We start from the raw sequence: 25635 nt of genomic DNA, 5'->3' as shown, positions 1-25635 counted from the left end.
GATGTACAGAGGGGTTACATTTGCGTGTATCAGGCAAGGAGGACGGCTCTGCTCCCCCTCCTCTCCCAGTCCCTCCCTCCTATCTCCACTTTCATCAATGTCCAGTGCAGCTATTGCACTTGGTCACCTTTTGCCTTGGATTCTGTGCCCTCCCCAACCCCCCAGATGTGCACGTGAACACACTGTATATGAAGTGAAGAATACACAGTCATCAGAAAGAAAAATTACAAAAAGTCTCTTGTTTCCATATCTTGGAGTTCGTCTCAGTATGTATATTTGTTTATATACACATGAAGAGGTGCTTGGGCACTGGGCCTTTGTGATTCTCTCCTAAGATTCCTCTGCTGGTGTCACTGTCGTATCTAGAATCCTGTGTAATTTGTCATATCCCAGTGCGTCGTAGATCTAACTTCCACGTGTCAGAGAGAACATGTGCCATCTGTCTCTCTGATCTTTAGCCTCAAATTCTTTGTGTGTGTGTCGGTCGTGGGGTCTGAACTCTGGGCCTGGGCGCTGTCCCTCAGCTCTTCAGCTCAAGGCAGGCGCTCTACCACTTGAGCCTCAGCGCCACTTCCGGCTTTATGTGGTGCTGAGGAATCGAACCCAGGGCCCCGTGCATGCGAGGCGAGCGCGCTACCCCTGAGCCACCCGCCCAGCCCCCGCGGCTTCCTTTTGTAGCACTCGGACCGAGCAATGGAAAGGAGGGCCCTGCGGTGCTGGCCCGCCAGGCGGGCGTCGCGGGCGCCCGTGCGTCCCTGCAGACACCGGGGCGCCGCAGGTCCTCCGCGGCCCTTTCCCAGAGCCCCGCATGCCTGGGAGGCGGGGTCCGCGCGGGGAGAGAGACGAGGGGGCGGAGTCAGTACGGTGGGGGCGGGGCCTCGGTGGGAACCAAGCAGAGCCAGCACTAGGCAAGGGGCGGGGCATCGGAGGGGCGGGGTCAGTAAGATAAAAGGGGCGGGGCCCTGGCGGGCGAGGCCAGTACGTGTGAGGGACCGGCCTGGGCGGGGGCGGGGCCTTGGTGGGGCGGGGCCGCCGCGCGGTGGGCGGGGCCGCGTGCTAACGGTCGCGCGTGGCGGTCGCGCGGACTCCAGGCTTCCCGCCCAGTGGCTGAGGAGCGGCGGCGAGGCGCGGGGCGGGCGGCGCCGGGGCGGGCGGCACGGAGCAGCTCTCCGGCGGGACGTCCCCGGTGAGCCGCGGTCGCTGCGGTTCCGAGGGCCGGGGCCGCGGGGAGGAGGCCCGCGCGGAGCGCTGAGGTGAAACCCGCCGGGGCGGCGGTGCGAGGCGTGCGGACCGCGCGTGCGCGGGCCCCCGCGGCCTGCCCCGCGCACGGGGGTTCTGGTGGGGCCTCGAGGTCGCCGACGCCCGTGCGGCCCGTGACCCCCGCGCCCCCCCCAGCAGGAATCACCCAAACCCCGCGGGAAGGGTGAACCGAGCCAGAATGGAAACGACAATTCTGGGCTTCGGTCCCGGCTCTAGAATCTTCCACAGCCCCAAGTCCGCGGCTGACGCCTGTCTCTCTCGGTAGATACTCGGGAAGCTGAGAGCCGAGGATCGCGGTTTGAAGCCAGCCAGGACGGAAAAACCTGTGAGACGTTTCTTTCTTTCTTCGGCCAGTCCTGGGGCTTGAACTCGCGGCCCGGGCGCTGCCCCTGAGCTGCTTTTGCTCAAGGCGAGCGCTCTACCCCGGAGCCACCTTCCCGGCCACCCTGATACTCTTATCTCCTATTAACCACTGGGACAACATTAGGGGAGGCGTGGTAGAGCGCTAGCCTGGAGGGGAAAAACTCCGGGCAAAAGCTCAGGGGCGGGTCCTGAGTTCAAGCTCCGCCAACCGATCACAATAACCACCTCCACCACCACAGCAGAGACTGCTGAGAGTGGGGGATAGTTGAGGCGGGCCACAGGAAAAGCCTCTCCTGGACCCCTGAGGAGTGTGGAGGACCCTCTCCCAAACAGGAAAGGTGGAAGGTGTCACAGAGTGGGGAGCATCAAGGAAGAGGGGCTGCATCTGGGCGAGGCAGAGCACTGCCACAGCCTTCTACGGGCCTGGGAAAGCACGGAGAGTGAGGTCCCTGCACTCTGCCATATCCTTCAAATGATTGTGGAAAGTGAAAGAATCTCAAAGAAGCCTGACGCCAGTGGCTCGCGCCTGTGAACCTAGCTACTCAGCAGGCTGAGCTCTCAGCATCACGGTTCAAAGCCAGCTTGGGAAGAAGTCTGTGAGACTCCGATCTCCAATAAACCACCAGAAAACTGGAAGTGGCGCTGTGGTTCAAGTGGTAGAGCATTCACCTTGAGCTGAAGAGCTGAGGGACAGCACCCAGGCCCAGAGTTCAAGTCCCAGGATTGACAAAGTTAAAAAAAAAAAAAAAATCTCAAAGAGGTCATATGTCAGTTACTGACCAAATCATCAAGAGATGCTTAAGGGTAAAAATGTGAGGAACTCTAGGGGGCAAGCTCTTGTCTAGTAAGCATGAGGCCCTGAGTTCAAACCCGATACTAGCACCACCAAAAAAGACTACCTGAATTAATATTTATTTCATCATTATAATAATTTTTTCCCCCAAAGTAAAGTATCCAATGCTTTCTTTCAGTGGATCAGTAGTTCTCCTCACATTGTCTCATTCCTAACTGGTCAGCCACACAGACACCTACCTTTGTCATACCTTCCTGCCACACTCATTTCTGTTTTTATAAAAATACTTGGATTGTAGGTCTGACTAAATCATATAGATTTTTAAATTATTTTAATATTTGGAATTTTTCATGATTATTTCAGATATTTAATTTATATGTCTAAATTGTATTTTCTAACATGCAGATTGAATATGGCAAGTTCCTTTGCTTTGAGGACCTTTACTGCACTTGCAGATCTGCAGCAAAATATGGCTAATCTGGTAAGTTTCAATTCTGGTTTCAAAACTGGTTTGATTATTCTCATGAAAAGTGAAATCTCGTAGCATTCAGTGTAGCAAATTTATTGGATACATTCTTATAAAATTGATAAGCATGTAGATTATTCATTAATATAATTATAGATATTAAGCATCCCTAAACCTGTTTGTATTATGTTATTGAAATAAAAATTAATCTTCTGTTTATAGAGCAGGAGACATCATTGTAGATATGGTTAGCAATGGTTCAAAATAATCAAAAGACTTTTGTGTTATTTTGATATTTAATAAAGGGATCATTTTAGTAAATGTGTGTAAGAAATAGTATCAATGGGAGCTGGGAAGGTGGCTCAGTGGTAGAGTGCTTGTCTTGCATGCATGAGGCCCTGGGTTCACTTCCTCAGCACCACATAAGCAGAAAAAGCTGGAAGTGCCGCTGTGGCTCAGATAGTAGAGCACTAGCCTTGAGCTGAAGAGCTGAGGGACAGTGCCCACACCCTGAGTTCAGGCCCACAACCGACAAAAAAAAAAAAAAAAAAAAAAAAAAAAAATAGTATCAATATGTCCACACTGCAGGAAGAGGAGCTAAGAACTTAGCTAGAATAAACTTCATTATATTTTTAATGTCACTGATTATTGCAAGGTTAAAATCAAGGTCTAGAGTTAGTCATTTTAGTTTTTCCCTTTGAAAGAAGATAACTATTTTTATTTTTATTTTTTCATTTTTTTTGTTGCTTGTGGGGCATGAACTCAGGGCCTGGGCAGTATCTGAGCAATTTTTGTTCAAGGCTAGCACTCTGTTACTTTGAGCCACAACCCCACTCTGGGTTTCTAGTTATCTAGTTATTGCAGGTTAACCAACTGGAGATAAGAATGCTACAGACTTTTCTGCCTGGGCTGGCTTTGAACTGAAATCCTCAGATCTCAGCTTCCTGAGTAACTAGGATTATAGCATGAGCCACTGGTGCATGGTTCTTCCTTTCCTTTCCTTTCCTTTCCTTCCTTCCTTCCTTCCTTCCTTCCTTCCTTCCTTCCTTCCTTCCTTCCTTCCTTCCTCCCTCCCTCCCTCTGTCTCTCCCTCCCTTCCTCCCTCCCTCCCTCCCTCTCTCTCTCTTTCTCTCTCTCCCTCCCTCCCTTTTCTTTCTTTCTTTCTTTCTTTCTTTCTTTCTTTCTTTCTTTCTTTCTTTCTTTCTTTCTTTCTCTCTTTATCTCTTTCTCTTTTTTCTTTCTCTCTCTCTTTCTTTCTCTCTCTCTTTCTCTTTCTTTCTTTCTCTCTTTCTTTCTTTCTTTCTTTCTCTCTTTCTCTCTCTCTTTCTCTTTCTTTCTTTCTTTCTCTCTTTCTTTCTTTCATGGGGTTTTAACTCTGGTCCTGAATGCTGTCCCTCAGCTCTTCAGCTCAAGGCGAGTACTCTACCACTTGTGCTACAGAACCAATTCCCATTTTCTGGCGGTTTGTTGGAGCTAAGAGTCTCATGGAGGGGCTGGGAAGGTGGCTCAGTGGTAGAGCGCTTGCCTTGCATGCTTGAGGCCCTGGGTTCGATTCCTCAGCACCACATAAACATAAAAGAAAAAAGCCGGAAGTTGTGCTGTGGATCACATGACAGAGCACTAGCCTTGAGCTGAAGAGCTGAGGGACAACCCAGGCCCAGAGTTCAGGCCCCATGACCGGACCCAAAAAAAAGAGTCTTATGGACTTTTCCTGCCCGGGCTGGCTTTGAACTGTGATTCTCAAATCTCAGCTTCCTGATTAGCTAGGATTACAGGCGTGAGCCACCAGCACCCAGCTTTATTTTTATTTCTTAAAACACATTTCAAAATTGCAGTTTTTGTTTTGATAGTTACTAAAGGGGATATTACAACTGTTTTTTTTTTTGGTAGGTCATGGGGCCTGAACTCTCAAGGTGAGCACTCTACCACTTGAGCCACAGCGCCACTTCTGGTTTTCTAGTGGTTTATTGGAGATAAGAGTATACTATGGACTTTCCTACCTGGGCTGGCTCTGAACCATGATCTTCAGATCTCAGCCTCCTAAGTAGCTAGGATTACAGGCGCCAGCTAACATGACAACTTTTAAGGAAGTTGAAATGGAATATCCAAGACTTTTTTTTTTGCCGGTTGTGGGGCCTGAACTCTCAGCATGGGTGCTGTCCCTCAGCTCTGCAGCTCAAGGCTAGTGCTCTGTCACGTGAGCCACAGAGCCACTTCTATCTTTTTCTGCTTATGTGGTGCTGAGGAATCGAACCCAGGGCCTCATTCATGCAAGGCAAGCACTCTACCACTGAGCCACCTTTCTAGCCCAGAAGATCCAAGACTTTAGAATTTAAAATTTAAATTTATTAGCAGCTCTGTGTGTGTGTGTGTGTGTGTGTGTGTGTGTGTGTGTGTGTGCATACATACAGTCTCTCTCTCTCTCTCTCTCTCTCTATATATATATATATATATATATATACAGTCTCCTCTCTCCCCCCCTCTCTCTATATGTACATATGTGTAATTTATGTTACTGCCCAGCATGTTTGGATTAAGAAGCTAAACAATTTCATGTTAGCAGACCCATATAAGGGAAAGCTTTTTTTTTTTTTTTTTTTTTTTTTTTTGTCGGTCGTGGGGCTTGAACTCTGGGCCTGGGCGTTGTCCCTTAGCTCTTCAGCTCAAGGCGAGCGCTCTACCACTTGAGCTACAGCGCCACTTCCGGTTTTCTGGTGGTTTTATTGGAGATAGGAGTCTCACGGTCTCTCCTGCCCGGGCTGGCTTTGAACCGCGATCCTCAGATCTCAGCCTCCTGAGTAGCTAGGATTACAGGCGTGAGCCACCAGCGCCCGGCTAAGGGAAAGCTTTGACTACAATAGCAAATGAAATTGCATTATACATGTGCTCTAGAAGAATTCAGTAATGCTGGGCGCCGGTTGCTCACACCTGTAATCCTAGCTACTCAGGAGGCTAAGATCTGAGGATCTCGGTTCAAAGCCAGCCAGGGCAGGAAAGTCCATGAGACTCTTATCTCCAATAAACCACTAGAAAACTGGAAGTGGTACTGTGGCTCAAGCGGTAGAGTGCTCGCCTTGAACTGAAGAGCGCAAGGACAGAGCCCAAGCCCAGAGTTCAAGTCCCACAACATATTAAAAAAAAAAGATTCAGTAAGGATCTACAGCTACAGCATAGGGCAGTTAGTGTGCGCCACCTAGTGACTGAAAATAAACTAGACGGGGGTGGGGGGGGAAGGAAGGGATAGTAGGAGAAAAACAAAGGAGGGAGTTAACAATGCTTGACAAGAAATGTACTCATTACCTTACTCATGTCAGTGTAACCCGTCTGTATATCATCTTTACAGTAAAATAAAATTAAAAAAAGAAAATAAACTAGAAACATGCAAAGTATCAAACAACTATAGTTATAATAACAGCTGTCTTTTTATTTTGTACTATTCTTTGTAGAGTTGAGCATTTATGGAATTCTTTTACGTGTTTGTCTGGATTAAAAACATTTAAATGGTTCCTAGACAAAAAATGTTTGTTAGAGCCAGTAAAATATAACAATCCCATGAAATTAAATTTACCATCTACATCTGTGTTTAATATTGGTCTTCTATACTCTTTTGTTTTTCAGAAAATAATCGGTATAGTTATTGGGAAAACAGATGTCAAAGGCTTTCCAGACAGAAAAAGCTGAGTTCTTTTTAACGCTTTGCCTCATTTTTCATCAAGTGTGGCTTATGTCTGTAGCAAAGTGTATTTAACTGATTACATTTCCCATGCCTGCTCAATCTCCTAAGAGCAAAGATCATGTTATTGTGTATGGTAAGACGCATACATGAGGATGAAGATAGATCATAGATCATATTTTTATTGTTTTTGTTTGTTGTGGGGCTTTAACTCTGGGCTTGTGCCTGTACCTGTGCTCTTCAGCTCAAGGTGAGCACTCTACCACTTGAGCCACAGTGCCACTTCCAGTTTTCTAGTGGTTTATTGGAGATAAGAGTCTCAGACTTTTCTGCCTGGGCTGGCTTTGAACTGTGATCCTTAGATCTCTGCCTCCTGAATAGCTAGGATTGCAGGTGTGAGCCACGAGTGCCCGGTTTTGCTTTTTCTTTTTTAAAATTGTTTATTTTTTCCCAGTCTGGGGGCTTGAACTCAGGCAGGGCCTGAGATCTGTCCTGAGTTCGTTTGTGCTCAAGGCTAGTGCTCTACCTCTTGAGCCACAGTGTCACTTCCAGCTTTTTCTGTTTATATAGTACTGAGGAGTTGAACCCAGGACTTCATGCATACTAGGCAAGCACTCTACCAATAAGCCATATTCCCAGCCCTTTTTTAATTTTTATAATTTTTTTCCTGTTCTGGGGTGGAACTCAGGGTCTAGGTGTTGTCCCTGAGCCTCTTTGTGTTCAAAGCTAGCATTCACCACTTGAGCCACAGTTTTACTTCCAACTTTTTTCTGAGTAGTTTATTGGAGATAACAGTCTCATGGACTTTCCTGCCTAGGCTGGCTTTAAACTGCAATCCTCAGATCTCCGCCCCCTGAGTAGCTAAGATTACAGGTGTGAACCACCAGCACCCAGTTTGTTTTCTTTTTTGTCCAGTAGTGGGACTTGAAGTTGGGGCCTCATGCTCTCACTTGGGCTTTTTTGTGTTTTTCTTAAGCTGTTACTCTACCACTGAACCCTGGACAAACATGCAAAAACCTATCTGAAAAATAACTAAAGCCAGAAAGGGCTATGAGTCTGCCTCCAGAGGCAGAGCCCCTGCCTAGCAAGGTGGGGGCCCTGTCCAGTATGGCTGAGACAGAGAATTAGTGACAAAGAGAGAAGGGGGAAGGAGAAGGAGAAAGAGATAATAAAAAATAACACTTTCTGGGGCTGGGAAGGTGGCTCAGTGGTAGTGTTTGCCTTGTATGCCTGACACCCTGGGTTTGATTCTTTAGCACCACATAAGCAGAAAAAGCTGGAATTGGCACTGTGGCTCAAGTGGTAGAGCACTATCCTTGAGCTGAAGAGCTGAGGAACAGCACCCAGGCCCAGAGTTCAGGCCTCATGACCACACCCCCCCCCCAAAAAAGAGAAAGAAATAGCACTTTCTGCTATGCATTTAACTTTTTATAATCATAATGATCATCAAAAATCATGTGATTAAACAAATCATTGGTCTTCCCTTAGATATTGGATCCGAAAGATACACTTTCAGTTTCACCATTCGTGATTCACCAGCCTGTTTTGTAAATGCAGCATGCTGGGGTAAAGAAGAGTACATCAGGCCACTTTCTGACAGTTTTAGGGTGGGTGACTGTGGTAAGTTAATGTTGATTCTTTATTTTTTTTTTATTTCAAGATACTTTATTTTCAAAACAAGTCCCAACACTAAGCTTCTTTATTTTGACCTGCCCTTCAATTGCTTTCTCCTCACTTCTAGAATTAATGTTTAATTACATCGCTCTGCTTCAGACTAGCATTGACTCTTTTTTGTTGTTGTTGGTTGTGGGGCCTGAACTCTGGGCCTGGGCACTGTCCTTCAGCTCTTCAGTTCAAAGCTAGTGCTCTACCACTTGAGCCACATCACCACTTTCAACTTTTTCTGCTTATGTGGTGCTGAGGAATTGAACCTAGGGCCTCATGCTTGTAAGGCAAACACTCTACCACTGAGCCACCTTCCCAGCCCCAACACTGATTCTTAAACGGTTTCAGCTGCAGTATTTTTCCTGTGGTATATTTATGATAGCTATATTGAAGCACTCACAATGAAATAAAACATAGCTCACAGGTCTCCAGAATCTTTTTTTTTTTTTTTTTGGTCGGTAGTGGGACTTGAACTCTGGGCCTGGGCGCTGTCCCTCAGCTCTTCAGCTCAAGGCGAGCGCTCTACCACTTGAGCTACAGCGCCACTTCCGGTTTTCTTGTGGTTTATTGGAGATAGGAGTCTCACAGTCTCTCCTGCCCGGGCTGGCTTTGAACCGCGATCCTCAGATCTCAGCCTCCTGAGTAGCTAGGATTACAGGCGTGAGCCACCAGCGCCCGGCAGGTCTCCAGAATCTTATCAGAACAAAAGCCAAATATGAAGAGCATTAATGTGACATATGGCATATGACTTGAAACATAGAAATGTGATTAGTCATAGTTTTACTAGCATTTCACAATTCAGTTTGCATTAATTCCTATCATTATTACAGTCATTTACCTTTGTAAACACATGATAGGGCCACTGAATAAATTTTGATAAAAATTGATATTTGGGGCTGAGAATGTTGCTCAGTGGTATAGTGCTTACCTAGCATGCATGAAGCCCTGGGTTCAATTCCTCGGTACCACATAAACGAGAAGCTAGAAGTGGTGCTGTGGCTCAAGTGGTAAAGTGCTAGCCTTGAGCAAAAGAAGCTCAGGGATAATGCTCAGGTCCTGAATTCAAGCCCCAGGACTGGCAAAAAAAATTGATATTTGAGGGCTGGGAAGGTGGCTCAGTGGTAGAGCGCTTGCCTTGCATGCCTGAGGCCCTGGGTTCGATTCCTCAGCACCACATAAGCCAAAAGAAAAAAGCCAGAAGTGGTGCTGTGGCTCAAGTGGTAGTGTGCTAGCCTTGAGCTGAAGAGCTGAGGGACAGTGCCCAGGCCCAGAGTTCAGGCCCCACGACTGGACCCAAAAAAAAAAGGTCCAAAAATTGATATTTGAATTTTAAGGAACTTTGTTTTAGTTGAAATAGTTTTCTTTCTTTCTTTTTTTGGTTAGTTGTTGGGCCTAGAATCAGGACCTGGGTGCTGTTCCTGAGCCTCTTTGTGCTCAAGGCTAGTGTTCTACCACTTTAAGCCACAGCACCACTTCTGGTTTTTTGAGTGGCTAATTGGAGATAAGAGTCTCACAGGGACTTTTCTGACTAATCTGGCTTCAAACTGCCCACCTCAGATCTCAGACTCGTGAGTAATTAGGATTACAGGTGTGAGCCACTGGCACCTGGCGGAATACCATTTCTTTTGCACATTCCCTTCTCCATAGTATCTTTATGACTATGGGAAGAACAAGGATTCTGAAAACATCTATATGGGTTCAAATCCAAGTTTCCACATTTATTTACCTTGTGCATTTGAGAACATTTTTTTTTTGGGGGGGGGGTCCGGTCGTAGGGCCTGAACTCTGGGCCTGGGCACTGTCCCTCAGCTCTTCAGCTCAAGGCTAGCGCTCTACCACTTGAGCCACAGTGCCACTTCCAGCTTTTTCCTTTTTGCTTATGTGGTGCTGAGGAATCAAACCCAGGGCCTCAGGCATGCAAGGCAAGTGCTATACCACTGAGCCACCTTCCCAGCCCTTGAGAACATTTCTTAATCTTATTGTTCTCAGCTGTGAAACGATACCTGATTATGTTTGGGGTAATGTTTAATGACCCCTTACAAAGTGTAAACTTAGTTACTTGATAGATGACAGCTCTAGCTTATACAAGAAACAAGAAGCTGGGCACTTGTGGCTCATACCTGAAAATGTTAGCTTCTCAAGAAGCTGAGATCTGAGGATAACATTTCAAAGCCAGCCAGGGTAGGAAAGTCCATGACACTTTTATCTCGAATTAACCACCAGAAAAGCAGAAGTAAACACATGGCTCAAAGGGCTAGAGCTCTCTCGTGGGCTGGGAAGGTGGCTCAGTGGCAGAGAGCTTGCCTTACATGCATGAGGCCCTGGATTCGATTCCTCAGCACCACATAAGCAAAAAAAAAAAAAAAAGCCAGAAGTGGCACTGTGACTCAAGTGGTAGAGCACTAGCCTTGAGCTGAAGAGCGAGGGACAGTGCCCAGGCCCAGAGTTCAACCCCACGACCGGACCCCCCCATCCCCCCTCAAAAAAAAAGGGGGGGGCTAGAGCTCTCACCTGGAGCAAAAGAGCTCAGGGACAGAGCCTGGGCCCTGAGTTCAAGCCCTGAGACCAGCACCAAAAAAAAAAAGGTGGAATTTGAGGTATGGGGAAATTGAAGCCCTAACATTTTGAATTCACAAAGCCTGTAAGTAGCTGAGGTTACATCTTAGTGAGCTTTTCTGAGTTTAGCTTTGCTCTCTAAGTAGTGTTTTATTGAATGGTATGTTGTAACCCAATCAGTGTCAAGTAAAACTGAATCAATGGAGTAACACTAGTATGAGTCACTTGCTGGGACTAAAACACAAAGCAAAACTCTTCAAACTAATGGCTGCACCTCCACGTTTCCATTCATTATAGTGATGTGGGATGAAGACTGGAGGACGCATACCTCTCCTGCCAGCTCAGAAGTTAGAATCAAAGTACAGCTCATTGTTAGCCACACTCGGTTTTCATTTAATCCTGTTACAGTTTTGTGAGGACACCACAATTTGACCTCTCTTTTAGTGATAATAGAAAATCCCCTGATCCAAAGAAAGGAATTAGAAAGAGAAGAAAAGTTCAGCCCAGGAACTCCGAGGTAAATATAAAGCCCCTTTCTTTCTTTCTTTCTTTCTCTCTTTCTTTCTTTCTCTCTTTCTTTCTTTCTCTCTTTCTTTCTCTCTTTCTTTCTTTCTTTCTTTCTTTCTTTCTTTCTTTCTTTCTCTTTCTTTCTCTTTCTTTCTTTCTTTCTTTCTTTCTCTTTCTTTCTTTATCTCTCTCTCTCTCTCTCTCTCTCTCTCTCTCTCTCTCTCTCTCTCTCTCTCTCTCTCCCCCTCCCTCCCTCCCTCCTTTCCTTCCTTCCTTCCCCTCTTTCTTTTTTTTTTGTCTGTTGTGGGACTGGACCTAGGTGCTGTCCCTCAGCCTCTTTGTGCTCAAGGCTTAGTGCTCTACCACTTGAGCCATAGCACCACTTCTGGTTTTGGGGTGGTTAATCGGAAATAAGTCTTATGGGGACTTTGCTGCCCAGGCTGGCTTCGAACTGTGATCCTCAAATCTCAGCCTCCTGAGTACCCAGGATTACAGGCTTGAGCCACAGACACCTGGCTTGCTTGCCCACCCTCCTTCCCTCCTTCCTTCCCTCCCTCCCTTCCTTCCCTCCTTTTCCTCCTTTCCTCCTTCCTTCCTTCTCTCCTTCCCTCCTTCCTTCCCTCCCTTCTTCCCTCCCTCCTTCCTTCCCTCCTTCCCTCCTTTTTGTCCTCCTTCTCTCCTTCCCTCCCTCCTTCCCTCCTTCCTTCCTTCCTTTTCCCTTTTTCCCTCCTTCCCTCCCTCCCTCCTTCCTTCCTTTTCCCTCTTTCTCTCCTTCCCTTCCTTCCTTCCCTCCCTTCCTCCCTCCCTTCCTCCCTCCCTCCCTCCCTCCCTTCCTTCCTTCCTTCCTTCCTTCCTTCCTTCCTTCCTTCCTTCCTTCCTTCCTTCTTCCTTCTTTCCTGCCCTCCTTCTCTCCCTTCTTCCCTTCTTGTACCTTCTTGTACTCAAAGCCTCATGCTCTTGCTCAGATTTATTGCTCACACCCCTCATGGACTTTCTTGTCTCAGCTAGCTTATAGCCATATTTCTCTAAAAAAAAAAAAACAAGTGGGCTGGGAAGGTGGCTCAGTGGTAGAGCACTGCCTTGCATGCCTGAGGCCCTGGGTTCAATTCCTCAACACCACATAAGCAAAAAGAAAAAAAAGCCGGAAGTGGCGCTGTGGCTCAAGTGGTAGAGTGCTAGCCTTGAGCTGAAGAGCTGAGGGACAGCGCCCAGGCCCAGAGTTCAGGCACCATGACCGGACCCCCCCCCAAAAAAAAGGAATTGACTTTTGAATCTGGAAGCAGTTTTTTATTAAACATCATTTATATTAACTTTTTAAATGTGTTTTTGGAATTTAGCAACTATAAACTATTGCTCAGTGAGAATCACTCCGTGGTGAAAGTTTGTTCCAGTTATGAAGTGGACACCAAGTTACTTTCTTTGATACACTTACCTGTTAAAGAGTCTAGTGACTACTATTCATTGGGTGATGTCATTGCAAACGGACCCAGCCTTGATGGGAGGATTATTAATGTGCTGGCAGCTGTGCGATGGGTAAGTCAGATCCAAATGCAATGTGACAGACTGCTCTGTTGCCCAACTTAACTTTGGAATCAATGGTCAGGACCAGTGGGAGCAATTTTTCCTATCACAGTAGTAAGTCATATTATGAAAATAGTAACTTTTCTCATTAAAGGGAATAAGATAGCATTTTTCCTGTTGAATAACCAGCAAAATAAAAATCATATTGCTAAATGTAGCATTTTACCATTTATAAATAATGCAGTATTTGACAGCATTCATACTTGGGTTAAAGAAACACATAAATAGAAAGGATAAGCTTATTGACTTGAAAAGCCAATGTGGTTGAATGAGTCAAGCAATCATTTGGTACCTGTGTTCTCAGAGCTGTGCAGAGAGGGAGGAGGAAGGAAAAATACTCATTGTACTGGGTAGGACTGCTGAGAAGGGCCCTGAGCAGCAGGTAAGGACAGCACTCCAGGGGCCCCAAGAACATCAGAATCCATCTCAGTGACTACTGAGGAAAGTTCTGAGCTGAGTAAGGACTGTCTGCATAACAGACAAAGGCACTGTACAAAGATTTAGAGGTGGACCTCAAAAGGAAATCTTCACAGGTCCTGCAGCTCAGTGCTACAGCTCTTGCTGACTATGTGCAAGACCCTGAGTTGAATCCCTACCACCCCCCAACTAAGACTAAAGCCTCACAAAATAAAGTGTACGCAGACTTTTTTTTTTTTTTTTTTTTTTGGGTCCGGTCGTGGGGCCTGAACTCTGGGCCTGGGCGCTGTCCCTCAGCTCTTCAACTCAAGGCTAGCGCTCTACCACTTAAGCCACAGCACCACTTCCGGCTTTGTTCTTTTTGCTTATGTGGTGCTGAGAAATAGAACCCAGGGCCTCATACATGCAAGGCAAGCGCTCTACCACTGAGCCACCTTCCCAGCCCAATACTCAGAAAATTTAAAGGGACACAATTTCTCAAACATGTGGAAGAAGGATAATCAGGAGACACATTGACTTATGCCCCTCTTGTAGCCAGTGTTGTAACTAAACACTAGTTGCATTTTAAGATTGAATCCTGCCTGGGGGGTGTTCACTCTGCAGATGGCAAGTTAGTGGATACACATGCCTCATCTGTTTTGTTTTCTATCCTAGCCCCACCTGGCCCTGTGGAGCACAATATGTTAGACTAGAGGAATCACAGGCTATATAGCAATCTTGAAGCATAGGAGAAATCACTTTAAGTCTCCTCCTCTCCTCCTCCTCCTCCTCCTCTTCCTCTCCTCCTCTCCTCCTCCTCCTCCTCCTCCTCCTCCTCCTCCTCCTCCTCCTCTCCTCCTCCTCTTCTCCTCTCCTCCTCCTCCTCTGTTGTTGTTAATTGTTTCTCCCTTGTGCTGTTTCCCCATAGTCCTTAATGCCATTACATTATTAATGTCATAAGACCTGTCTCTAAGGCTTGTAAAATCCTGCAACAGCTCCACCCCCACCAGCCTGACGCCCTCTGCCATGTGTCACATCACTGCTTTTCATGCCTTTCATCTTCCCTTTTATTTCAATCCTTTTCATTTTTTTCTTCCAATTTTTATTTAACCTGTTCTTCTCCCTCCTCACCTCCACTGTGTTTCCACTTCTCAGCTCCTTTTACCATAACATTCTTCCCCCACCCAATACAGTATGGCTGACCACTCTCATCCTTTGGCTCTTCTTTCCTCTGACTTTTTCTTATAGAGCCTGGCTTTTGATACCTTTGCATCTTTCTTTAGCCTGTTCCCATGGGACTCAGTTCTGCCCATAGGTGCCCTGGTGAATGTGGCGCAGGGTAGCCAGCCACTGTCCTGGATCTCTGCTGTGAAGACTGCAGATGCACCTGCTGAGAACCCTCTAGTCAGACAAAGGCCTTGGGCTTACCTCCTCTCCTCTGTCCTTTCTCCCTGCATTGTAGGCAGAATGCTTTGTGTTGAAGTACTTCCCTCTACCATTCCCTTCTGGAGGACACAGTGAAGGCATCGCTGCTTGGGGCTAGGCCTAGAAAGCTCCAGTGCATTCAATCACATGAACTCCATGCCAGCCTCAGGACACAGATATAGATAACCATGTCCTGCTGCCAAGGATTCCACGTCGATGCCACCAGGGGCCTGTGGTGACACATTTGTCCTGGCATGTGAAAAAGACTCAGGTTTATCTTTAAGGCATATATCTGTGGTTCTCTTCAAAGTGTATGTATTCAGCCAAATATACTTAGTTTACACAAAAGGTACTTTCAAATCATGAAACACAAACGTGCAGTTCTTCCCATTGACATTTCTAGTTATGTCTGAGTATTATTCCATGAGCAGCACTTGCCTCTGCGTCTATAGCGGAGGGATAATGGTTTTCTTCACTTTCTAAGGTTGGAGAGCCTAAACACTTTACAACTTCAGACCGAAGAAGAGGCCAGAGGTGTGAAATTAAACTCTATGATGAAACAGAGCCTGCTTTTACAATGATCTGGTAATCTCCCACATCTCTTCCAAGCTGTAATATCTGCTGTTATCACTGGGTAATCATAGGAGATAAACTGCCTTAAAACTGTAGAGTGCTGAGTTGTTATAGATTCCAGCTTAAAATCAGGTCCTTGTTAGCACAGTGAACATGTGCTTCCTAACAGAGTGGGTTTTTTTAGGTCCAACCTATAGGAAAGAAGCCAAAATGTTGGAGGTTTTTCACCAAGTTGGGGCTAAGCTAAAGCACCACCCCTTGCTCAGGCTGGATCCCACATGGAAAGTGGCCTCTACCTATCGAGGCTACTAAGCAGTTTAACCACTGTGGGGGCCCTGCTTTAATGGTCAGAAGTTTGAAGTTCTAAGACTGTCATTCACTTCTAGTTAGCCTGGAGTAATGAAGTGCTGCAAAAATAAACAATTAGTAGAGTAGAGGTTGTTAGAAGACTGTTGAAAGAAGAATTGCACTGTGTAGATGTTAAATACTCTGTCTTCTGTTTTTTGTTTTTTTTTTTTTGGGGGGGTGGGTGTTTTATGCTAGTCCTAGTGCTTGCACTCAGGTCCTGGTCACTGTCTCTGAACTTTTTTTGCTCAAGGCCAGCATTTTACCACTTGAGCCACAGCTCTACCTCTAGCTTTTGGGTGATTAATTGCAGACATGAGTCCCACGGACTTTCCTACCCAGGCTGGCTTGGACGTGTGATCCTCAGATCTCAGTCTCCTTAGTATCTAGGATCACAGGCGTGAGGGCACAGGTGCTTGGCCCTTTAACTTCTGTTTTTGACCATGTGGGAAATTGCAAATACCAGACACTGAGGCAGGGTTTCATTTTATTCTTTCCTTTTTTGGTGAATAATGTGTTGTGATGGACTTTCCCAATGTACTCACTTTGTATCATTTCTTCTTAAACAAATGCAGTTGGGATAATGAATCCATTCTGCTTGCACAGAGCTGGGTGCCACAAGAAACAGGTATCATGGTTCAGGGACTGTTTACAATGCTTGTCAGTTTTTTTTTTTAATTTTATTTTATTGTAAAGATGCTGTACAGAGGGGTTACAGTTACATGAGTAAGGTAATGAGTACATTTCTTGTCGAGCATTGTTACCCCCTCCTTTATTTTTTTCTACTGTCCCTTCCCTCCCCACCTTCCCCAAATGCTTGTCATTTTTAATCACCAGTATATTAATTTTAAAAGGATTTTTCCCAAACAGTAATATTTGCCTCAGATGTAAGAATAACTTTTGACAAATTTCGAGACTGCATGACAGCAACTGTAATCTCAAAAACCATTATTACGACTAATCCAGGTAAAAAAGCGTGTGGACTATATAAAAAGTAAATATAGTTCACCATATCAAAGTAACTTTTACTGCTAGAATGTTGAAAAATATGTACATATATGTAGTCCATCATTTGATCCTAGCTTATGAACTGACGTTTGTATCACCCAGGACCTCCTGCAGTGCTTGCTAAAGGAGTGGGCTTTCTAAGTCAGACCTGGGGAAGTCAGAGACTTACTGCCCCGAGCTGTCAGGGTGCTCTGGGTTCAGGCAGGGTCAGCTTGTGGAATAACACAAGCTCAAGCAGGGAGAAATACAGCACTATGTCATTTTAACGTAAGGTCATGTCTATAAAACAGCTCTACCAGTGACTAAGAATTATAAAGCACGTTTACGTTTTAAGAAAATGATTATAGGTTTACTCCTTTGAAGACAGGGACTCACTATGCATTCCAGGCTGGTCTCAAACATGTGATTATATGTAGCCGAGGCTGAGCTCAGCCTCCACAGTGCTGGAATCACAGAAATGTAGCACCATGCCTACTTAAGTTCCATGCCAGCTGCTGTATTGAAACTCGGTGGAGTCATACACATGGTCTCTTCTTAACCAACACTTAGGATAGCAATGCTACCTTTGTTTCCCTTTCCATTGTTAGAGGGGGTTACAATGGTTTATTATTTTAAGTATCTTTTTTGTACCTGGGCTCAAATTCAGGGTCTCATACTCTTGCTCAGCTTGCTTGTTCATGGCTGGTGCTCTACTACATGAGCCATGCCTCCAATCTGGCATTTTGCTGGTTAATTTGGAGACAGAGTCTCAGGCCTGGTTTTGAACTTCTACAGGTCTCAGTTTCCTGAGTAGTTAGGATTATTTCTGGCTTATTTTATCTTTCAATGATAGAAAATCTCTTCCTTGTTATTGGTTAATTCTAGAGTTATTCTAGAGTTCTCATCCTGTTAGTGGTTGATTTTAGAGTTATTCTAGAGTTTTCATCACCTTATTAGCAGTTGAAGAGTATGTATGACTTCACATTTTACTGTTAAAGTAATTTTGGAGCCTTTGCTTTCTTGCAATTTAAGATACTCCAGAAGCTAACATCCTACTGAATTATATAAGAGAAAATAAAGAAACGAATGTTCTGGCTGATGAAATTGACAGTGTTTTTAAAGAACCTGTAAATTGTAAGTAACCCTTTAAATATCTTTCTTTTTTTTTTTTTTTTTTTTTTTTGTCAGTCCTAGGGCTTGAACTCTGGGCTTGGGCACTATCCCAAGCTCTTCAGCTTAAGGTGAGTGCTCTACTGCTTGAGTCACAGTGCCACTTCCGTTTTTTCAATTATTTATTGGAGATTAGAATCTCAAGGACTTTCCTGCCAGGGCTGGCTTTGAACTATGATCCTCAGATCTTAGCCTCCTGAGAGTAGCTAGGATTACAGACCTGAGCCACTGGTGCCCAGCATTTAAATATCTTCTGATTAAAAAAAAATTGCAATGCTGGGATCAAATCCTGGCCTCATGTATGCTAGGAAAGAACTCTACTGTCAGACACTGGGGCTCACCCCTGTAATCCATCTACTCAAGAAGCTGAGAACTGAGGATCACTGTTCAAAGCCGGCTGAGGCAGAAAAGTCCTGGTGAGACTCTTATGACCACTCAAAAACAGGAAGTAAAGCTGTGATTGAGCAAAAAAGAGCTGAGGGACAGAGCCCAGGCCCTGAGTTCAAGCCCATGACCAATTAAAAAAAAATCATGCCATTGAGCTATATCCCTCTGGAACATCTGGAGGGTTCTTTTTCTTGGTTCTGAGGATTGTTCCCGGCCCCATGAACATGACATTGGGTGCCAGATTCTATGTGTTGGCATAGACCTCTTTTTTAATTTTTCTTTTCTTTTTTTTGGTGCTACTAGGTTTTGAATCAGGGCCTCATGCTTGCTAAGCAGGCATTTTGCCACTCGAGCCATTCTTCCAGCTCCTTTTTATGTTGGTTATTTTTATTTATTTTTATTTTTGGGTCCGGTCGTGGGGCCTGAACTCTGGGCCTGGGCGCTGTCCCTCAGCTCTTCCGCTCAAGGCTAGCACTCTACCACTTGAGTCACAGCGCCACTTCCGGCTTTTTACTTTTTGCTTATGTGGTGCTGAGGAATCGAACCCAGGGCCTCCGGCATGCAAGGCAAGCGCTCTACCACTGAGCCACCTTCCCAGCCCTATGTTGGTTATTTTTAAAATAGATCATGTTTCATACCTGGGGTTGCCTGCACTGTGGTCCTCCTATTTGCAGCTGGGATAGCAGGCGAGGGTCACTTCACCCAGTCCTTGCCCCTCCCAGTAGCGTGGGATAGCAGGCACATGTCACAGCACCTGCTCCCTCATTGCAATGGAGTCTTTGCAACTTTGCTGCCTGGACTGGTGGTGAGCCGAGGGCCCCTGATGTGATGTGCATCTCCCAAGTAGGCAGCGTGACCACAGGCTTGAACATCCACACCTGGCTCTTTGGATTTTTATTATTTATTTATTTATTTAATTTTGTGAACATACTATACAGAGCGGTTACAATTACATGGGCAGGATAATGCATATATTTCTTATCAAGCATTGCAGCCTCCTCCTTTGTTTACCCTTCACATCCCTCTTTGGATTTTTAAAAAGTGCCTTAAGCCTAAACTTTTGGTTTGACATTGTAAAAGATACAGTATTCCTATTCTGTGGCTACTATATTTCTACTTTTAGAAAACTAATTTAAAACTTTGGGGGACTATATTATGGCTAGCCAATCTGATGAAAGCTAATGAACAATCCTTACTATCAAGAAAAAGAAACTCCAGCTGGGCACCAGTGGCCATGCCTGTCATCCTAGCTACTCAGGAGGCTGAGATCTGAGGATCGTGGTTCAAAGCCAGCCTGGGCAGGAAAGTCCATGAGACTCTTATCTCCAATAAACCACTCAGAAAATCGAAAGTGGTGCAGTGGCTCAAGTGGTAGAGCACTAGCCGTGAGCTGAAGAGCTGAGGGACAGTGTTCAGGACCAGAATTCAAGCCCCATGACCAACAAAAACAATAAACTTCAAGAAAAACTGGAAATGGCGCTGTGGCTCAAGTGGTAGAGAGCTAGCCTTGAGCTGAAGAGCTCAGGGACAGTGCTCAGGCTCAGAGTTCAAGCCCCACGACCAACAACAACAACAAAAAAAAGTGAAAGAAAAAGAAAAATTCCAAATATTCCAAATGACTCTTTTTATCTCCCAGTGGACTGCTAGCAAGTTTTTACTCCATTGCTTGTCTGCATTGCTTTATGGCTCAAGGCTGGTGTTTTCTGGTGGATAATTGGAGATAAAAGTTTACAGACTTTCCTGCCTGGGCTGGCTTTGAACCATGGTCCTCAGATCTCAGGGTAGCTATATTATAACCGTGAGCTACGAGTGCCTGGCTCTTTCTTACCTTTTAATGGTGTCTTTTTTTTTTTTTTGTTGTTGGTCCTGGGCTTGAACTCTGGGCCTGGGCGTTGTCCCTCAGCTCTTCAGCTTAAGGTGAGCACTCTACCACTTAAGCCACAATGCCACTTGTGGTTTTCTGGTGGTTAATTAAAGAGTCTCATGGACTTTCCTGCCTGGGCTGGCTTTGAACTGCAATCTGCAGATCTCAGCCTCCTGAGTAGCTAGGATTACAGCTGTGAGCCACCCAGTGCCTGGCTAATGGAGTCTTTTGATGAACAGAAATTCCTCCTTTAATGAAGAGTAATTTCTTATATTTCCCCCTTTTTAAAAGCTTATTTTGTGGCTTTTATATCTATCTATCTATCTATCTATCTATCTATCTATCTATCTATCTATCTATCTATCTATATTTATTTATTTATTTTTCGGTTATGGGGCTTGAACTCTGGGCCTAGTGCTGTCCCTGCGCTCTTCAGCTCAAGGCGAGTGCTCTACCACTTGAGCCACAGAGGCACTTCTGGTTTTCTGGTGGTTTATTGAAGATACAAGTCTCAAGGACTTTCCTGCCTGGACTGGTTTTGCACTGAGATCTTCAGATCTCAGCCTCCTGAATAGCTAGGATTACAAGGGTAAACCACCGGCGCCCGGTTGTATAATGTTTTAGTACAGCATTTTTTTTTCTGTTACTTAAGATACTAAATGTTCTTTTTTTGAACTTTATACCTTTTCTATTTGGATACAATCCTCTGTAGGTCTTAGAATATATATGCAACTGTAATGTTTCTTTTTACATTTAGTGAATTCAATAGTGGATGTCTATACGGTAAAACAACTAAAAGAAAAAGCTTCAAAGAATGAAGGGAAAGCAGACCCTTTCTATGGCATCCTTTACGCTTTCATTTCTACCCTCAGCATTGATGATGGAACTACAAGAGTAGTTCGAAATAGATGGTAATTAATTTTATAAGAAATAATCATGAATAAATTTTAAGCTTTATGTAAGTTACAGCTATTATTTGACATATGGTGATTAAGTATTTGAGAGAAATGTATACGTAAATAAAGGATAAAAGTTTTCATAGGGGCTGGGAAGGTGGCTCTGTGGGTAGAGCGCTTGCCTTGCATGCATGAGGCCCTGGGTTCGATTCCTCAGCACCACATAAGCAAAAAGAAAACCCGGAAGTGGCACTGTGGCTCAAGTGGTAGAGTGCTAGCCTTGAGCTGAAGAGCTGAGGGACAGCGCCCAGGCCCAGAGTTCAGGCCCCACGACTGGACCAAGAAAATAAAAAAAAAGTTTTCATAGGCTAGGAGCATGGTGTAAGTGAAAGAGCGCTAGCCTAGCAAGTGTGAGGTCCTGAGTTCAGTGCCACCAAAAAAAAAATTGGTAAGTTTTCCTGAAGTTTGGCATGGAGGCACAGGCCGTGATACCACTCAGGAGCTAGAGGCTGGAGGGTCAGGAGCTTGAGGCTAGCCTGGACAGCCTTCTCCTGAGCAGCTGGGATCACAGGAATATGCCACCACATGCTAGGCAAGCGTGGCTCAGTCTAGCGTGCTTGCCTAGCACGTATGAAGCCCTAAAATGCAATTCTTCAGTACCACATACACAGAAAAGGCCAGAAATGGCACTGTGGCTCAAGTGGTAGAGTGCTAACCTTGAGCAAAAGAAACTCAGGGATAGTGCCTAAGCCCCCTGAGTTTAAGACCCAGGACTGGCAAAAAAAAAAAAAAAAAGAAAGAAAAATACAAAAGAAAACTCTTGGTTGTCATATCTTACAGTAATATAGTGACAGTAATCTAAAAATGTACTTTGAACTGCATTATGCATATGATCTCCAATCTCACCAAGGTCGTGGTTAATATTGCCTCACAGAAAGTAAACCACAGCAGATTTTAATAATCTTAGTTGAACTAGTTTGCAAAAAGCATCTCAAATATTACTGTGTGGATTAGTGTTATAGCTCAAATGGTAGAGCATCTGGTTGGCAAGCACAAGGCCCAGAATTTAAATCTCAGTACCGCCCCAAAACATTAGGAAATGTTATTTTGAAAATCTCCCTATGGATTTTTGTTTATTTGTTTGTTTTTGTCAGTTGTGGGGCTTGAACTCTGGGGTTGGGCCTGTCCCTGCGCTCTTCAGCTCAAGGCATGAGCTCTACCACGTGAGCCACAGTGCTACTTCTGATTTTCTAGTGGTTTATTGGAGGTAAGAGTCTCACGGCCTTTTCTGCCCCAGCTGGCTTTGAACCGTGATGCTCAGATCTCAGTCTCCTGAGTAGCTAGGATTACAGGCATGAGCCACTGGCACCTGGCTCCCTATGGATTTTTATAGCTAAAAATTTCTCTTTTTTTGTTTTTGTTTTTTGGGTCTGGTCATGGGCCTGAACTCTGGGCCTGGGCGCTGTCCCTCAGCTCTTCAGCTCAAGGCTAGTGCTCTACCACTTGAGCCACAGCGCCACTTCCGGCTTTTTTTTTCTGCTTATGTGGTGCTGAGGAATGGAACCCAGGGCCTCATGCATGCAAGGCAAGCACTCTACCACTGAGCCACCTTCCCAGCCCATATAGCTAAAAATTTCTGTGTATGTGCCAGTACTGGGGCTTGAACTTAGGGCCTCGCACTCTGCGATCTGTAGCTACACAGGAGAGAAACTATGGTCTCAGATGTTTCTTCTGCTTGAGAAATTTGAATGAGTCTTCCTCGTTCCAAATTGCGGGGTTAAAGCCTGCCTCAGAACTACAAAGTATGAGCTGAGTGCCGGTGGCTCACGCCTGTAATCGTAATCCTAGCTACTCAGGAGGCTGAGATCTGAACATCGTGGTTCAAAGCTAGCCTAGTGAAGAAAGCTGTGACATTCTTATCTCCAATGAAGCACAAAAAAAAACCCCAAAAAACTGGATGTGGAGGTGTGGCCCAAGTGGTGGAGCACTAGCCTTGAGTAAAAAAACGCTTAAGGACAGTGCCTAGGCCCCAAGGTCAAACCCCAAGATAGGAATCTTTGCAGCTGAGGGGTTTTCCGTATGGGTACAGGAGACTGATTACCCGGCCCAAGTCAGCACAGTTCCCGCCCTCCCAGCTCCCAGTCGGGAGATGGGCCTGCCCACCTGGAGAGTAGATGTGGCCACAAACATCACTGCAGCCTAAGCTCTGCAGCTGTTCCAGAAAAGAAGGGGCCATGGCAGGGGTGTAGGAAAGGGGGCCTACAGAGAAAGGAAGGCCACTGGACCGTAGGGACTAGGCAGCGACCATGCCCAGGGAAGCAGGGCGCTCTGAGAAAGGACGGCATCCCCGGCTCCAGAGGGTCACAGATGCTGGGGTGAGGCCGCTGTGCACAGCGCCCGTGGGCTGCTTGCCGTGTGCTCCGCTTCACACTGAACACTCAGGGAGCGGGCATTCTACATGCTTAGATTTTTTTTTTTTTTTTTTTCTGAGAAAGGGCCTTGTTCTGTAGCACGGCCTCAGACTCTTCTACCCCAGGCTCCCAGGTGCTGGATTACAGCCATGTACTACCATGCCTCACTTTGATATTTACTAGAGATCACAGTTGTCACTTGGGATCATCCCATTTTTCTTTGTTTCTTTTCAGTTCCAACTGCGGTTATATTGTAAATGAAACATCCAACATTTGCTTAACTTGCAACAAAGGTTCTTTTCAGTTAAGGCCTGTTTCTCTCAGCTTTGACATGCTGGTTGATATCACTGACCACACGGGAACCCTCCCTTCCTGTAGTCTCTCCGGAAGTGTTGCTGAGGATACTTTGGGCTGCACGGTAAATGGAAATAAAAGGGCTAGAAATATTTTCAAACTGAATATTTTGTCTTAAAATTGCTATGTCTGCCATCGAGAGAATTGAGCTACAATTATTCTGAGTAAAATTCTGTGTTTAGTGAGCAAGTTTGTTTTACAATTTAGTCAAAATTAGTTATCCATGTCTGTTTCAAAAATATTTGATTTTTTTTAAAACTAGGCACATCAATTTCTTGCAATGACTGATGAACAGAAAACAGCACTGAAGTGGCAATTTCTTTTGGAAAGAAGCAAAATTTATGTAAAAGTTAGTACTCTCGCTATTTTACAGATTCAAATAATTTTATAAATATATAATTAAGGAAATTTTTGCTGGGTGCCAGTGGCTTGCACCTGTAATCCTAGCTATGCAGGAGGCTGAGATCTGAGGATGGAGGTTTGAAGCCAACCCAGGGCAGGAAAGTCTGTGAGGCCCTTATTCCAATAAACTGCTCCCTGCCTCTCCCAAAAAAGCCAGAAGTGGTTCTGTGGCTAGCCTTGAGCAAAAGAATCTCAAGGACAGCACCCCGGCCCTGAGTTCAAGTGCCAGGACTGGCACAAAGAAGAAATAAATTTAAATAAGGAAGTTTTTGGCAGTGCTGAGATTCAAACCAGGGCCTTACGCATACTAAACAAGGGTTCCACCCTCCAGCCCAGGAATTAATTTTGGTGTTTGACACAAGGTCTTGCTGTGTAGCAGAGGCTGGTCTGGAGCTTGTAAACCCTTGTCTCTGCCTCCTGAGTACTGAGATTACAGGTGTGCCACACCTCATCCAGCAGGAATCAATTTTGAAAATAATGAGCAATGTGCAGAAGGACCTGGCTATGTTAAAAACGATGGAAATAGTCAGGGTTTTCTGCCCATGTAGTATAAAGGGAGTCACAAGTGACAGCACATAGACCAATGGAGAAGACCTTAAATGCTAACTGCAAGACAAAGCAAGAGAGGAAACTGGGCTGTTCCCAGACCTGCCTGCCCACCGGGCGCTGTGCCTTCCTCGGGGGGGGTGTGTGTGGGGGGGAATGTAGCCAAGCGCCTTGCTTTTGGAGCGAGATGGAATGGGTCTGCATCTCAGTTCTACCACTCAGCCAGCGTGACTTGCGCTACTTCAGGGACTGAGGATTGCTTGAGTCCTGCAGTTTGACTGCACCCTAGCAATATAGCAAGAGCCGCTCTCAAAGACAGAAATCAGATGTGCCTGGAATCCTAGCTATCTGGGAGGCACCAACTGGGGAGGTTGTGGTTCAAGACCACAACCAGGCTCAAGCCTTCAGGGCGATGTCTGCCCCAGACGGCACCTGGAAGCACATGTCATCAAGCTCCTTCTCTCCCGTGCATCGATGACATTTATGTTTACTTTTTTCTTTTTTGTCAGCGTGGAGGCTTGAATTGTGGCCTGGGCACTGTCCTGGAGCTTTTTTGCTCAATGATAGCGCTCTACTACTTTGAGCAGTGCACCACTTTTGGTTTTCTAGTGGTTGATTGGAGATAAGAGTCTCACAGATTTTCCTGCTCAAGCTGCCTTTGAACTGCAATCCTCAGATCTCAGCCTCCTGAGTAGCTAGGATTACAGGTGTGAGCCACCAGCGCCCAGCTAAAGCCGGCCTCTGTCTTCCTTTCTCTCCCTCAGTTTGTTCTATCGAGCAGAGCCAGGGGTGGGCTGAGAGTCAGCGTTCTGTCCTGTAAGCGCTCGGACCCTGTGGAGGCGAGCAGGGGCATGCCTCAGGAAGCACAGCCTTGACCCCATTTGACCACACAAGGCTGGCCTGCAGACGAGGAGCGAGATGAGCTGTTCCAGCTGCGAGCTCCTTCCTTCTCGGGGCCTGTTGTTCTGTCTCCTTACAGGTGGGAGATGTTTGCACTCAAGAATAAATAAGATTA

The 25635-nt window shown here is 45.6% G+C and overlaps 1 protein-coding gene across 1 annotated transcript; it reads left to right on the top strand.

The window, feature by feature from the left end:
- Positions 1–1167: 1167 nt before the first annotated feature.
- LOC138825421 (meiosis-specific with OB domain-containing protein-like) lies at positions 1168–25622 on the top strand. Its single transcript, XM_070019962.1, has 15 exons — positions 1168–1186; positions 1526–1585; positions 2822–2897; positions 6501–6558; positions 8044–8175; positions 11221–11293; positions 12621–12816; positions 15170–15270; positions 16179–16231; positions 16474–16569; positions 17623–17724; positions 20769–20922; positions 23553–23736; positions 23935–24021; positions 25385–25622. Exons 3-15 carry the CDS (start codon positions 2829–2831, stop codon positions 25493–25495), a joined length of 1416 nt encoding a protein of 471 aa, XP_069876063.1. The 5' UTR covers positions 1168–1186; positions 1526–1585; positions 2822–2828; the 3' UTR covers positions 25496–25622.
- Positions 25623–25635: the final 13 nt, after the last annotated feature.

The sequence above is a fragment of the Dipodomys merriami genome, unplaced genomic scaffold, assembly GCF_024711535.1.
Source record: "Dipodomys merriami isolate MVZ:Mamm:240054 unplaced genomic scaffold, mDipMer1.0.p SCAF_137, whole genome shotgun sequence".
Classification (NCBI taxonomy): domain Eukaryota; kingdom Metazoa; phylum Chordata; class Mammalia; order Rodentia; family Heteromyidae; genus Dipodomys; species Dipodomys merriami.
This window is presented reverse-complemented; position numbering and strand designations above follow the sequence as displayed.

Excerpts from the sequence above, each read along its gene's own strand:
- LOC138825421 (XM_070019962.1), top strand. The coding sequence starts at position 2,829 with ATGGCAAGTTCCTTTGCTTTGAGGACCTTTACTGCACTTGCAGATCTG. Across the intron at positions 16,232-16,473 it reads CTGGGTGCCACAAGAAACAG|TAATATTTGCCTCAGATGTA; the intron begins GTATCATGGTTC and ends TTTCCCAAACAG. Across the intron at positions 24,022-25,384 it reads GAAGCAAAATTTATGTAAAA|TTTGTTCTATCGAGCAGAGC; the intron begins GTTAGTACTCTC and ends TCTCTCCCTCAG.